Raw genomic sequence first — 14,407 nt, 5'->3', positions numbered from 1 at the left:
GAAAAAAAGAAAAATAATAATGGTAACTTTACCTTCAAATAGAAATCCCAATCATATATATTCTATGATGCAAAACAGAAGCAAAATAGCAGAGCAATTAGAGAACTTCGAAGACTAGAATGATGTAGAATCCAAATAATAAAGATTGAGTTTACACTCATGTAGAGGCTGCCTAAACAAGCATGTGAATAATAAATAGGAAAAAGAAGCATTAGTCATCCATGTAAACATCCACACTCATTTTAAAAACAGAAAAGAATCAATTTTTAATTAGAGGATTAAACGAAAGTCCTAGGATTGGCACACAATCTGAAAAGCAAAATCTAAACCATTGATGATATTAAGTGAGCTGGATGATAGGGAAAGAACAATCAGATAACTTTGAAGGCGTAGCATGAAATGGGTAAGCACATCATAGCTTCACCTCAAAAGGCCTCATCATCTTGAATGGCTATTTTACATACTTTACCAAATAGAAAAGAGTGAGATCAACTAAGTAAAATGTTTTCTAAAGACAAGTTACAAGAGGTCTTTTAAATCGAAGACATCAGGGACACAAAACTTAACCAAAGACCAAACTGCAAATATCATCAATTGGGGCCCTCCCCAACCCACTAAACACTATGTTATTTCTGTCTCCCTCATAAAACCCATGACAAAGTTGCAACTTAATAGTAGTCTGAAACTGGTTGGAAACCATTGACAGGAAACCACTTGAGTGTGTAGCAGCAATACCATTCTTCTATCTTAATGAACAGATCCATCGCTTTATGAAATCAATATTAAAAAAAGAGCGAGGAAACTTACATTAAAGAAATCAACAAAAAGATTTATGTGGTACATTAACCGGGAATACACGTGCAGAGTAATATATTAATAGAGATTCAAGGCCTCTTCCTACAAATAGTATGGATATCAAATTGCAGGATCCCACAGACCAGGGTGTAACATAACAACATCAAATGGGTTATAACTTATAAGCACAAGAAACTAAGAAAGTAAGTGGCAGGGTGCCCTAAGCCAACCTAAATTTTGATATCACAAACTAAAAAGTTAGAACATAAACCGTATGAAACTCCACAAATATGTTATTATCACGAGCAAGTTTTGACAGAATTTCGAACAACTTCTACTTCACCTGCATAGCAGTAAACTTTGCTGTCTTCAGATATGTCAACAAACAGAAAAGGATCGATGACCTAAATAGTCTTCATGGGCGGCTCTGAAATCCAATGATTTAGATACGAACGGAGCAGTAAATCAAGGGCAATCAATGAGATATACTAATGGGTTTAAGAACTCGGACGGTGCTTACAAAAATAGAGATTGTTGGTGTACAAGGTGTTGTGCTGGTGGGTGTTGATGGCTTCTACATTGGAGTGATTCGGGTGTTACAATGTGTTCATAGAATATTGAAAGTTGTTTTCACGCTTTGTCGTTTCATATGAGGTTTTAGTTAAAGTTGTCCTTTTGTCACTTTGTTTCACGCCTTGACATGTTAAATTTGATAAGTTAGCTTTATTTTAATATGAATTGTTTGTTTGGTTTTTTTTTTTTCTTTCTTTTGTCGAGTTTGATTTCATTTGTTAACATAATGATGTTCTTATCTGTGGGCATGGCGTCGGCAAATCAACTCCCCATGCCTTACATTATTAACGGTTTTTCTAATATCAGCAAATACTTTCTCCTCTTGATGAATTCAGTATAGCCACTCAATTTTTAATAATAACAACAATTTATTAGTATTTTTTAAATATTTCAGGTTTACTTTTACTTTTTTTTTTTTTTGCTATCATTTTCTATTCATCGTCTTTCTTCTTTTCTGATTCTTTTTTTACATTATTTAATCTTTCCATTACAAAAAATAGTAAAATCTAAAAGATAACCCGACATCTTCTGAAATTCATAAGGTTCTCTTCTAAGCCTTTACTTTGGTCTATCTTATATCCAAAAAATTTCTCCTTTACATATAATTTATTTGGCAAGAACTTTGTCAAGCAGAGACTCTCAAGCTTTTTCCACAATTCTCCGTAGCAGTAGCCTCATCCACTGGCCTAAGCAGTTCATCTAAACAGATACAGAAGGATCGTTGTAGATCATTTCATCCATATCCCTTTTTTCACGTTCTATAATATTTTTTGGAAGACTTTCTTCATCTAGGATTTAGCTACTTTATGTTGAACCAAAATAGCTCTAATCTTTTTCCTCCAAAGAGCAAAGTCACCCTTCCCATTAAACTTAGGCTCCTCAAACCGTGTCAAAGCCATCTTTACGAAAGTGATTAAACCAACGATATGCCAACTGCAAACTACTACACAAAACCCAAATTTTCTTTGAATCGAATGGAGCTATGATATCACTTGTTACGAATCCATGCACTAAATTAGAGAACACAGGGCCAAACTAATCGGAGCACAATAAAAGATAACCATAAAGTAAGCGATAAAAGAATAAACGACACAAAGATATATAGTGGTTCGACCAATTCGATCTACATCCACTTTGAGAATAAACTTGGAGAGATTTTATTAAGAGCAAATTCAATCAAGATACAAATTACAAATGTTAACAAAGTAATATGCAATCTGTAATATTACCGCCGAACCCGACTTTACTATCGACCAAACACCAAAAAACTAAGAGAGCCACATGTCGGATGTTGCCTCTGATATCAAGACCCAAAACCACTAGAAACCGCCTCCTTTGACCAGAGACCCACGTGTCGAATACCATTGCAAACTACCACAAACAAGTTTCAAATTGCAGCACACCTAACATTGAAAAAACTCGTCGAAACACGCCTTTACTGTTCGAATAATGAGACCTAGACGCTACCCGAAACACGTCGTCTCTGCCTATCGCCATAACTGTCGAAAAAAGTCGCCTTCTCTAACCAAAAAACATGACTCAACCACAACAACGCTACCCATCTTCCTTCATTGGAAGACACACCGGACACCAAACAAGGAATACCATCGGACGCCGTCGCGATCTCTCTTTTCTCTTATGGTGTGTACAATAAAATTTTCTCTCTCTACTCTATGTTTGCGTGCGATTGCCCCTTGTTTTCCCATCTTTTTTTCTTTTCTTTTAATAACCACGAAGAAGATTTAATTAATTGCAAAAATATCAGCATATTTATAATTTTACCCTCAATGATAAATCCATTTAGGATTAGACGAGCACGCTATCTCTTAAAATTAGTCAAAAGTTCATATAACTAACTTAATTCTAATACTCACGGATGAAAATAAAAGGCTAGCATCGATAAAATGGATCGGTTTACTTTAATACAAATTGAAAAAAGTAATTTCAACGTAACCTATTGAGTAAAAATGTATTATACCCTCTCCTAATGGACACAATTATTACATTGAGAATATTGTCCCACCACTAATCAAAACCCATACCCTACCTTTTCTTTTTTTTAAAAAAAGTCTATACCCTATAATTTTAATCTCTTACAAAATAAAAAGAAGGAACCAGGATGACATTTTTCTATTAAGTTGGATAAATAAAATAAAATAAAACAAAATAAACAAATGGAAAGTTACAAATATAAGTAACAATCAAAATGAATATTTTAGAATTATATAGATCAAAATAAAGCCAAAGAAAAATGTTAATGGAAGTTAAGAAAAAAATGTTTGAATATATTGAGAGAGGATAGGAAGAAGACATAAAGGACGATAGAGATTGTTGGGAAGAATTTTGTAAATTAAAGGCTCTAATTAATTAATGAGTTATTTAAGATAACTCAATTATTTTGTAATAATAAATTATCTAAAGATTCACCAGTATTAAATACAATATATCTTTAATCAAACTTATAAATAAGTTATTTCAAAAAAAAAAAAAAAAAAATTAGAGCATTTACTATTTTAAGTGTATTTTAAACAATTTTCTCAAATCAATTTAAATAGATACTAAATCTAAATAAATAACATCCTTTGATATATTTACTATTAATTTTGAAATTGATAATGATTAGGTGCAAACCGGAGTTCCTTCATTTAAATTAAATCGTAATTTAACTATTTTTTCCAAGAAAAAGTAAATAAAAATTGTCACGTAACAATTTTTAATTAGATAATCGGTGGCCTATTTCATCTAATTTGTTACAATATATATTTTAAGCACAAGAATTTAATTTATAGCATAGTTTTTTAATAAATTGGTAAAATGTAGATAAAAAAAAGAATTTTTTTTTTTGAATACTACCTTTATTTGTTTATTGCAAAATAGGATATTATTTCACGACAGTAACTAATGTATTTATTTATGTGTTGAATTATACTGGAATTGAATTGAGGATATGATTGAAGATTTAAAGCATAGTATAAAATTCCAAAATTTAGAGCATAGTTATTTTAAGTTGAATGTCACACTTTGACCTTACCACATTCAACCAACATTTGTATTTTAGCTACAAAGATTAAAAAGTAACTCAGCCTTAAGCTTTGGCTTCACGTGTTCATCTTTATGGCTCTCAATCATTCGTCTCTCTACACTAAATCAAACTATCATACGCCTCTCAATGCTGCAATCAACACCCGATCCTTCATCAATTCCTTGTGTATAATACTCTCTTGGCTTACGTTAGCGATATTGACTGTCCGATGGTTGACTCCGACGGCTGATATGGAAACCGGTGGTGGTTAAACCCTCTGTTGAAGTCTTCGTTTCTGACCAACATACCCGACGCATCCGGATTTTTCCTTTTTCTTCAAGGTAAGCATTTTCTTCTCCCAAAATTATGGTTAAGGAATCTATTCGAGAGTAGTTTTTGTATCGGATGGATTTTGTTCCCAATGCAGTGTTTCTTCTGTTGGTTCCTTTGGAATGAGATTTTGTGTTCTTGAATTAGGTTTTTCTGTTTTCGGAATCGTTTCTGGATTTGCAGGTGCTAGAATGGCTAAATAAGTAAGAGTAGGGAGTTTGTGGATTATAAGAGTACTGTTTGTGATTATTTCCAATTTATCAGGTTTTAATAAGATTGAGCTATGGGGATGATGGATGAGAATGGTTGCAATCGAGAATCTCAAAGACTTGAAATGCAAGAAATGGAGTATACTATGAAAACTTTGACTAAACTAGAATTGGACTTGGCGTATTCATCGGAGAAGTTGATGAATCTTCATGTGCTTCTGATGTGCTTACTTGCTCAGGAGAATGATTTTGAGGCTATGGACTTGGAGAATGATTATATACCGGATGATTCGTTTGGGAAGTTGTTGGTATTTGATTTTTTGTCTGGCTTTTTGGATTCGGAAGTGAGAGAGCTGGATACTTTCATGAATACACTCGAAGCAGAAATAGTTGATGCCCGTGGAATGGCATCATCTTCTTGCTTACAATCAACTGAGGTTTTCAGTGTGTTAGAAGGAAAATTGATTGATTCCGAGAAGTCGCTTGTTCAATCCCGAAAGCAGATTTTAGAAGTGAAGATGCAGTCAACCAAATTGCAGAGAATTGTTTTAAGCCGTGGAAATTGTTCGTGATTTTTTCTTTTTATTCAGTTATTAGTGACCTTAGATGATGAAGAATTGACCACTTTGTAATTCTGATTGCTCTGCCTTTGTGACAGGGAGATTGGAAGATCCGATGATGTCGTCACAAAATGATCAAGTTTTCAACATAAATGGGAAATCAAATACAATGACTGAACAACAAAGGCATATTTTAAGGATGCTAGAAAAATCACTTGCAAGGGAGCTAGATCTCGAAAAGCAGTTGTCTGAATCAAAGCAACGAGAAGAAGAGCTCAAAATGAAGCTACACTATACTGAACAAGTTGCTTTGAGAATGGAAGAGACTGCAGAAGTTGTTTGGGGTAGGTTTTTAGAGGCAGACAATAGTGTCGAGATACTCATGGGGATTTCAAAGGAATTAGTTGGTCGCCTCCAGCTCGTCCAATTCAATCTACATGGTTCATTTCAACGTGAGCATGAGATCAAAACTAAATTTCAAGATTGGACAGAGCAGCTAAATGCAAAAGAAGTGGCTATACAGAAGCTTGAGAAAAGGAATGCTGAACTAATTGCCAAGAACGCTGAACTAGATAAATTGAGGGAAGAAGTGAAGTCTCTTGAGGAACAGCTTAAAGAATTGAGGCTTGATCTGAAAACTGCATATGAATCAAATGAAGCAAGTCAAGATCAGCTTATTGAAATGGAAAATCTTGTTGAGTCACTGAAAGAAAGCATCTGCATATCAGAAAATAGAGCAGAGAGTGTTGAAACCAAGCTTACACAGCTACAAGAGACAAACTTGGAACTTACCGAAGAGGTGAGTTTTCTTAAAGATAGTGCAAGCAGCAAAGAGAAAAAGGTTGGTTCACTTGAAAAACAGTTGAGGGAACTAGAGATTCAACTGCAGCATGCAAAATCATCATCAGAAGCAAGTCAGGAGCAACAAAACATGTTATATTCTGCAATATGGGACATGGAAACTCTCATTGAGGATCTTAAATCCAAAGTATCTAAAGCTGAAAGTAAGACTGATAGTGCAGAGGAGCATTGCATTATCTTGTCTGAAACCAATTTCGAACTCAATAAAGAACTTACTTCGCTCAAGGGTCGAGTGGAGTTCTTAGAGAAAGCACTGGATCAAGTCAACGGTGAAAAATATGCAAATGCAAACGAAATTAACTTGAGTTCCAAGTTTATCATGGACATGGTGCTCCAACTAGCTGTTGAAAGGGATCGGATTCAGAGACAGGTATTTCTTTACAAAATCATTTGATCTTTATAAATTTGGCTACATAAAGATATTCAGTTGACTGCGCTCATCATAATAATCTAATAAACAAGTAACTGTTTCATCTATGTAAGACTGAAGAAAAAACAGATTGTAAATATTCTTAATTTTTAATTGCAACACTATTACCCAGTGGCCTCTTTGAATCAACTGTTGTTTCCACCTTCCATGATTTCCGTAAGTACTACGTGGAAGCAGTTTTTAATTTATCATGATATTAAAGCTCGGTCCTGAATCCTGACGAACAGATAAAGTTAGCTGAATTACTTTAGTTTCAGATAAAGTTAGCTGAATTACTTTAGTTTTAGTTATAATATTTATTTTTTCTACGTACAAGAAGCATATTTCTCGAGAGCTCCAGAAAAGTCATCTCGTCCGAACTCTATTTGCTTATGCAGCTATCCATTTTGACAAACGATAACAAAGCTCTGATTGAGAAATTGAAAAATATAAGAGATGGTGCATCTATAGTCACACGTGACAGAGAAGATTACGACGAGGAGGAACGTTCAGCTCCAAAGAAGGATGTAAATATACTGGCTCAATGATATCTGAGGAAACTTTTATGAGTCTTTAGGAAAAGGGGTCAAGAGGCAGGTACTCTTTCTAGTAAATCAAATTGAATTGCTTCATGATTACGTACAACAACAACCAATTTGCTCAACTGAAGAATGTTTGTATCTATGATGTCTGCTTCTAATTTTACAACTCTTTTTCTTCAGGGGCATCAGATTACTAAAGGACCTTAATAAAAGCGCACCCAAGTGTTGGGCTGAAGGTACTTCTTCTGTATCCATAAGTTAACATATGCTGAGAATGTCTCAAAACCTTAAGTTGTGAAGGTTGTCAGGTACAAAGATTTCTGTGTGTATTCTTCTTATTATTTTGTTTTACTTATTTTAGTATCATTGTATTCTTTTATCCAGAGTCTTCCCCATTCTATGGTTCTTTGTGGTTAAAATTTCCATGACCTTTGGACCCAAAAAGGGGGAAAATTTCTTGGCCATTCCCCCTTGTATTCAATTGTTGTTGTCAAATAGATTTGTTTTAGGAGGTTGTGTTGGTAGATTGTGTTATATTATCTTTATTGCTCAAATGTGAATATAAACTATTGTATTTGGATGTATATTGTATTTGGATGTAGATATATGTTTTTGGATTTAACCTGGTTCTCTCTTGGAATTTGGGGCTGTTTCGAAACTCGTAATAGAATTGGAATGCATTCTAATGCATCTTAAATTTATGTTTGATTTGAGCACTTTAAGCTCGAGTTGTAATATTAAACTCATTTCGTTTTTGCATTTTTCATTTAAATTCAGTTTTCCATTGTTTTTACTTTTTACAATTTCATTTTTGTTTCACCCTTAATTTGACACACATTCCAACACTCCTATGATTTTTAATAAGCATGATTGTATTTCAACTTCCCAAATACCTCCTTTGTATTTTATTTTGTATCCTTGGTAAGATATTGTTATTTGAGCTAACTCTCTCTCCTTCCCTTTTTTTTTTTCGATATCTTTTTCCCGACTTCTACTTTGAGCTAGTTTCTTTTTGTTAGTATTTCAGGTCTCCCATTATTGACTAAGTTAGAACAGAAAATAAATATAATAGTCTACTTTTATGGTCATTTCGATCATAGTATTAGATGTTCGTCGACATGTCAATATTTACACATTTTCATGAATTTGATATTATCATGGACGGTAAATCAATATTTTTATCACTAATCCCCGGATTCTTTAATTTTTCAAAAAAAGTTATATAATTGTTTCAAATCATATATCAAATTTTTACCATTTATACTTTTACCATGGCTTTAGTTTTTAGATTTTGTATATATAGCAAAAACTAAAAGCATGTGGGATTTTTATTTATGTTTTATACAATTTTTGTTTTTCCTTTCTACCAATCTCTCTCACATAATTCCTTCCAACATTTTTTCAGCCAAATATTTTTGTCATCGGCAAGTTTTAGTTTTTCAATTTATTTAATTGTCTTTCTCTATATATTTAATTTATATGTTTATTTATTTATTTACTTCTGTCTTTTTGTTTTAATTTGTTTTTTCAATTAAGATGATAGACCTTTCTATTTCATTTTAATCCCATTCTCTTTGTCTTTTTTTTTTTTTTTTTTTTTTGATGTATGAGATTTTTTTTACTTCTATAGTTTAGGTTATTCTATAAATTGATATATCAAATTTAAACTAGATTACATGACAATTATTTATAGTAATTTTTCTTGGGTGAGAAGTGAAATCCTCATTCTAGTGAATGATAAGTGAAATCCTAATTTTGGTGAATGAGAAGTCGATCCTATTTTAATTACCATATTTTAAGTAAAAAAATAAATAAATAAATAATAACTCAAGTGTATCGACAATATAACACATTGTGTATTCTTATAAATTATACCAACAATATATTAATGAAGTGTGTATCGATAATATAAACACGTATATTATTATAACACTATCTTAATTTTTTTTTAATGATATACATATATATATTGTGTAAGTTGATATACATATATCTAATTAATCAACAAATAAATAAGTATCTTTTATCAAAAAAATAACAATAGGTGTCAAATAGTAACAAAATAATAATCATTATCAAATTGTACTTGGTGATATTAAGAATCAGTAATTGACAAAAATAAATGAGATAATATTATAAATTACTAATTATAATTAGTGAAAGAAGACAATTAGTAGATGACAAAACACATTAAAGAACAGAAGATAATAGGATAGACAATAAAAATAATCATATGGCTATTGGATGGTAAAATCACTTTTTTAGAACACACAAAATCATAAACAAGTAGTAATGTGGTGTCAATAAATAGGAGGCAATTAGATAATAATATAAGACGGACAGATACCAACTTTATGTCAAAGGAATAGAAAGGTAATTGAAAATCACAAAGGCAATGACAATACTAAAAAGCAAGTAATTAACCAAATAATAATAATTATCGTCAATCATAAAACAACCGGATGACTATACAAAATAATCAACTACTTAACAAAAAAAAAAAGTACTCTAAGGGTAATAAAATCAATCAAAACCAATTTTGCAAAATTGTATAGTGTTGAATGGGTCTCTCTCTCTCTCTCTCTCTCTCTCTCTCTCTCTCTCTCTCTCTCTCTATATATATATATATATATATATATATATATATATATATATATATATATATTGTTTTATTGTTAATTATCTTGTCACTTTTGCCATTGTTCTTTAAATTCTAAATCTAGATCAGGAAACTTTCACAAATCCAAATCACATTGCACCGTCACTGCAAATGACATCTCAATCACCACAATTTCATGTCTAATTTGAAAAAGTTTATGTCAATCTCGATGTTTATCTCGAACAAAATAATATTGAGATTCTACATATTTGTGTATTCTTGGTCAAGTTTTACGCATATTTAACATTGAAATTCGATATGTTTGAGCTTTTCCGGTAAAATATCATGCAAGATTAATATTGAGATTCTAAATGTATTCTAATTAATTTGGAAAATCTATTTTGATAATTGAAAAATTACACTATAATTTGTTATAATAATTAGTAAAGATAATCAAATATGAAGAAATTTTGAAAATATCATATTTAATATAAGATTTGAAGAAATTACATAAAAATAAATAGCAAAACTTAATATGGCTGAACATCTCTAAAAGAGAATGGGTCTTTTTACCGTAAAACTTATGAATTAGTAAAAGTAAGATTTTATATTCCAGAAGTATCTCATTTTTTAAAAACTCGTAAAACTATTTTTTTTTATACAATTTCGGGCGAAATCGACATCGAAATTTTCCAACCCGTTGATTGCTTTCATTGTTTCTGGTTTTATGGTGCATTTAGATACAGAGATTATACCATTTTTCAAATATTCTCAAATCTTATTTAACTGTTCTTATCTTTTCAAAAAAATTTATTCAAATCTTTCAAAATCTTACACCAAATTTTAACTATTTTTTTATTTTTGAAAAAAAAATTATGGATCTCAAGTCATTTTGAGAAAAAGTGTACCGAAAAAGCCTAAAAACTTAATAATCTTGGTTCATCTCAAGCAAAATTGTACCAAGAAAACATAAAAAATTGGTAAACCGTGCTCATTTCGGCTTGAAATTGCCCCGAGTTTTTAATTTCTTTCCCATTAAATCTCCAATTTTAATATTGCTATCCTAAAATGTTGTATTAATTAACTAATTGATTATCATTATGTTTAATTATTAACCACTTATCATGCTACAAAAAATATGAAATTGTGTGTATAACACTTTACTAATTAATCTCCTTTGCAACAATTTTGGAGTGATGAAAATTTAGTGTAGTGTTTGATGTGATTCATTTGAATTCGTTTTGTTATCATTGTTGGTGATCTTCTTCTATCTCTTCAACATCTTTCATTCTATTTCTTCAAAAAATTTCCTCGTCTCACTTGATTTTGATGATGATGGTTAAGTTGAATTTATGGCAGAATTTGAGAATATAAGCTAAGGTGGTCGTTGATTGACTTGTTTGGTAGACACACAACAAACACAACACAAATATAATGTAAATTAGTTTAAATCCTCTTCCAAGGAACAAAAGCTTGTAAACAAAATTATTAATAAAAATTTCAATATTACAAGACATCTCCAAAACAGAAAATACACGTAGCAAACATAATCAGTAACCTGTCCTAAAACTCAAGAAAATCTTCGAACAATTTGATCGAGAATAACATAACCTTGAATATTAAATAAATAAAAAAAATATATTCAATATCTTTAAATTTTAAATTAAAGAAGGTGGTGTCCACGCAAACGGACTTCCACGAAACTACTCTAATTTTATCAATAATTTGGCTTTCACCCTATTTTTGACATTAGGTTTTTAAAATACATTATTTTAGAAAAAGATTCCAAAATTTTCAAGACACCATAGATTAGAAAGCATCTTTTTATGTATTTTCGAATTAACGGAGTCAACAATCTCGTAGGAACAACAAATCGAGGATTCCTAAAACCCTAATCCGTCAAACTTCTATAAAAGCCGATACGTTGGTTCACAATTGCCGCAACCTGAAAACCTTTGCCCATTGGGGCTAATCTGGAGATCAGCTTCTTCCAATCCATTCTCTGGTAAGCGGCGCATTACTTAGCCATTAGCATAAATATTTGTATTTCCTTTTACTTTATGATTTGATGCACCAAATAGCCCCTTGCTTCTTCGAGTTTAGTGACAAGGAAAATCGAGAAAAGGGTATATACTTATGGTGCTACATTCATTTTGGCTTTTACATCTATGGTTATGGGCGAAGTTTTTCTCCAGCTCAACCCTGCTTGGCCAAAGAAACAACTATAAAGTCGTCTTATAAATGTGAACTTTCGAAATGTCCTGTTTCCTTTTCATGGGGTTGTCTTTACTTAAAGGATGTAAGAAGTAGCCAAACAAAATGATGAGGTTTTTTTTGAGGTGAATACATGATGTGCCTAACTCATGTTGTGCAATGCCTTCAAAGTTCTCTGATTGTTGTTGCCTTATGTTTGTTGACTTTACATTATTTTTAAAGGAAAATGTGGTTTTGATATCCTTCAAGGATAAGTGAATTGATGCAGATATGTTTTTGTATTGAATTGGTCAACTTGTTGTAAGAGAAGCAAGGAAAAATGATGAAAACTTTGTTATCTGAAATTGATGTGGAAATTACATTCATCCTGGTCTTCAAAGTTCTCTGATTGCTCTGCTGTCTTTCAAATTACCTCTTTCTTTTCTTACCTTTTTTTTATAGCTTAATTATGTATGTTAACTCTCCATTTAGATATTTTCAAATAATTTAGGGAAAGTAAGCAATATAGGTAGCACTTAAATTCATGGTCTGCAGGGAACTTGTATCTCAGGCCATACGAGCATTGTGCGACATTGAAACCTCCCCTTTTCTTCTCTTTGTTGCCTCAGTTACTTGCATGAGACCGAGGCAGAACTGGAGAGGACATAATTAAATTTTCTTTATTTGTAATCAGTTACTCTCAATTGGAGTCCGCACGATTTTAGTGAACACTTGTGTCTGCAGCCTCTAGAGAGTTTATTTCTTGTTATGGATGGATATTCTTGTGAACCTTGATTTATTATTGTCTTTGTTGTAGTTCTCATGTGTGTGCGTCACCCATGTTGTACGAACAACAGCATAGTTTATAGATATTTTCTAATAATATTCAACATATCATGCCCATTCCACTATTAATTGCACTGACTAAAAAATATGTAAACTTTTTCTTTCGTCGACAAGATTTTAATTTATATCTTAGGATGACTAAGCTTCAGCAATATGTGGTTCCTCTGCATCAGTCTACTCCAACAGAGAATCCATCTTTCTTGATGCTGCCATCTTTAGTACTAGTCTACTTCGATGAAAATATGGCTACTTATACTTTAAGCCTCCGTCTTTAGAACTCAAGATCCAATGGTCTGATGACACTACCCTCCTCCTTTGTCCGGGCTTGGGACCGGCTGCGTAGAAGAAATGATGCTTATGGCATGACACAGGCAGAGTTATCATGTCACTATATAAGTTGTAGAATAACATGAATTTTCAGGGAAATTGGAGCTGATGTTGTCTTGGTGGTGAACCACACAAGGTCAAGAAACAGAGACTGTCAAAGAGATAAAAACACATGGGCATGGATTCTACAGAACTGCACCCTCTGTCCATCTCCGGACCTTGGGATGCATATTCTGTCATATTCACTTGAATGATGTAATAAAGGCTGGCAAGATGAGGCCACACGCCAGCCAACGGATCCAAGTCAGGTTTGGATGGAGTAGAGGACTTCCCATAATGCAGACACCAATTGCAGCCAATAGAGCACCGAACATTTGCAACAGATGTGCAATTTTTGGGAATGGCTTTTGAAGGAGAACTCCACAAAAAGAAAACACGAAGGCAGTCAACATAACAGTCCCAATAAGCTCTGAAAGAGGTGGAGGAGAAGGGGGTAAATTGAGAAACAAGCCTAAAATGGCCTGAAAATTTGAACTAACAAATGTGTTCCCAAACTGAGGGCTGTTGACTGGTGAAGGCCTCTGCATTTTGATGTAAATTGGCAGGCAATCTGATGCTGCTGTCCCCCAGGTACAACTGCTTATTCCAGGATTTCTATTTGTGACTGCAGTGATGAAGGAATAGAGTTCATTCATGTCTAGGGAGATTTCATGTGGTTTAGTTTCTGCCATTGGGAAACAAAAAAGATTTGATCAATACTCTCAAGTGGTTTCCTTGGACTGATTCAGTACTCCAGTCTACCCTTTTAATATTGCATGGAGTATTCTAGAATATAATAGTGAAGTTTTTGTGATTCTCTTACAAGTTTTTTTTTATTAAATATCCTAGAAAAGTTGACCACTTTTTGGGTCAAGTTCATTTCACTATTGCTTCTTTTTCGTACAATATACAAGGCCCCTCTGCCCTTTCGGTGGTATATTGATTGCCTATTGCTGATTGTATGACTGATAGGAAAGATATAAAAAAAAGAAAAAAATACGACTTGCTGATTTTGAGTAGATGTTAGAGTAGAAATAAAACAACTAAAGGATGTTTAGGAGAGGGGCCTTGGTTTTTTCTTTTCAAATTTTGATATTTGTTG

General features: G+C 32.5%; 1 protein-coding gene, 1 long non-coding RNA gene and 3 other non-coding genes across 7 annotated transcripts; 4 read left to right on the top strand and 1 right to left on the bottom strand.

The window, feature by feature from the left end:
• Window positions 1-366: 366 nt before the first annotated feature.
• LOC127151088 (small nucleolar RNA R160) lies at window positions 367-448 on the bottom strand. The gene has a single exon (XR_007823826.1). It is a non-coding gene; the product is annotated as a small nucleolar RNA R160 (small nucleolar RNA).
• Window positions 449-4,461: 4,013 nt separating this feature from the next.
• On the top strand, window positions 4,462-8,073 carry LOC103503596 (WPP domain-interacting tail-anchored protein 2-like). Of its 3 annotated transcripts, none has more exons than XM_008467840.3 (5): window positions 4,462-4,731; window positions 4,985-5,493; window positions 5,588-6,720; window positions 7,158-7,352; window positions 7,482-8,073. In XM_008467840.3, exons 2-4 carry the CDS (start codon window positions 5,004-5,006, stop codon window positions 7,305-7,307), a joined length of 1,773 nt encoding a protein of 590 aa, XP_008466062.2. In that variant the 5' UTR covers window positions 4,462-4,731; window positions 4,985-5,003; the 3' UTR covers window positions 7,308-7,352; window positions 7,482-8,073. The 3 variants fall into 3 exon arrangements, with proteins under 3 accessions (XP_008466062.2, XP_008466053.2, XP_050946289.1); XM_008467831.3 differs by having other exon boundaries at window positions 4,463-4,731; window positions 7,158-7,356; XM_051090332.1 differs by having other exon boundaries at window positions 4,463-4,731; window positions 4,904-5,493; window positions 7,158-7,356.
• Window positions 8,074-11,755: 3,682 nt separating this feature from the next.
• On the top strand, window positions 11,756-14,189 carry LOC127151045 (uncharacterized). Its single transcript, XR_007823742.1, has 2 exons — window positions 11,756-11,905; window positions 13,054-14,189. It is a non-coding gene; the product is annotated as an uncharacterized LOC127151045 (long non-coding RNA).
• Window positions 12,214-12,298, top strand: LOC127151087 (small nucleolar RNA R160). Its single transcript, XR_007823825.1, has one exon. It is a non-coding gene; the product is annotated as a small nucleolar RNA R160 (small nucleolar RNA).
• On the top strand, window positions 12,428-12,507 carry LOC127151085 (small nucleolar RNA R160). The gene has a single exon (XR_007823824.1). It is a non-coding gene; the product is annotated as a small nucleolar RNA R160 (small nucleolar RNA).
• Window positions 14,190-14,407: the final 218 nt, after the last annotated feature.

The sequence above is a fragment of the Cucumis melo genome, chromosome 9 (assembly GCF_025177605.1).
Source record: "Cucumis melo cultivar AY chromosome 9, USDA_Cmelo_AY_1.0, whole genome shotgun sequence".
NCBI classification, from domain to species: domain Eukaryota; kingdom Viridiplantae; phylum Streptophyta; class Magnoliopsida; order Cucurbitales; family Cucurbitaceae; genus Cucumis; species Cucumis melo.
The sequence above is the reverse complement of the archived record's forward strand: the minus strand, read 5'-3'. Positions and strand labels throughout refer to the sequence as shown.

What these genes read in the sequence shown, in the direction of transcription:
- LOC103503596 (XM_008467840.3), top strand. Translation starts at nt 5,004, where the DNA reads ATGGGGATGATGGATGAGAATGGTTGCAATCGAGAATCTCAAAGACTT. An exon ending in TGTTTTAAGCCGTGGAAATT is followed by an intron (nt 5,494 to 5,587) that starts GTTCGTGATTTT and finishes CCTTTGTGACAG; the next exon opens with GGAGATTGGAAGATCCGATG. An exon ending in GGGATCGGATTCAGAGACAG is followed by an intron (nt 6,721 to 7,157) that starts GTATTTCTTTAC and finishes TTGCTTATGCAG; the next exon opens with CTATCCATTTTGACAAACGA.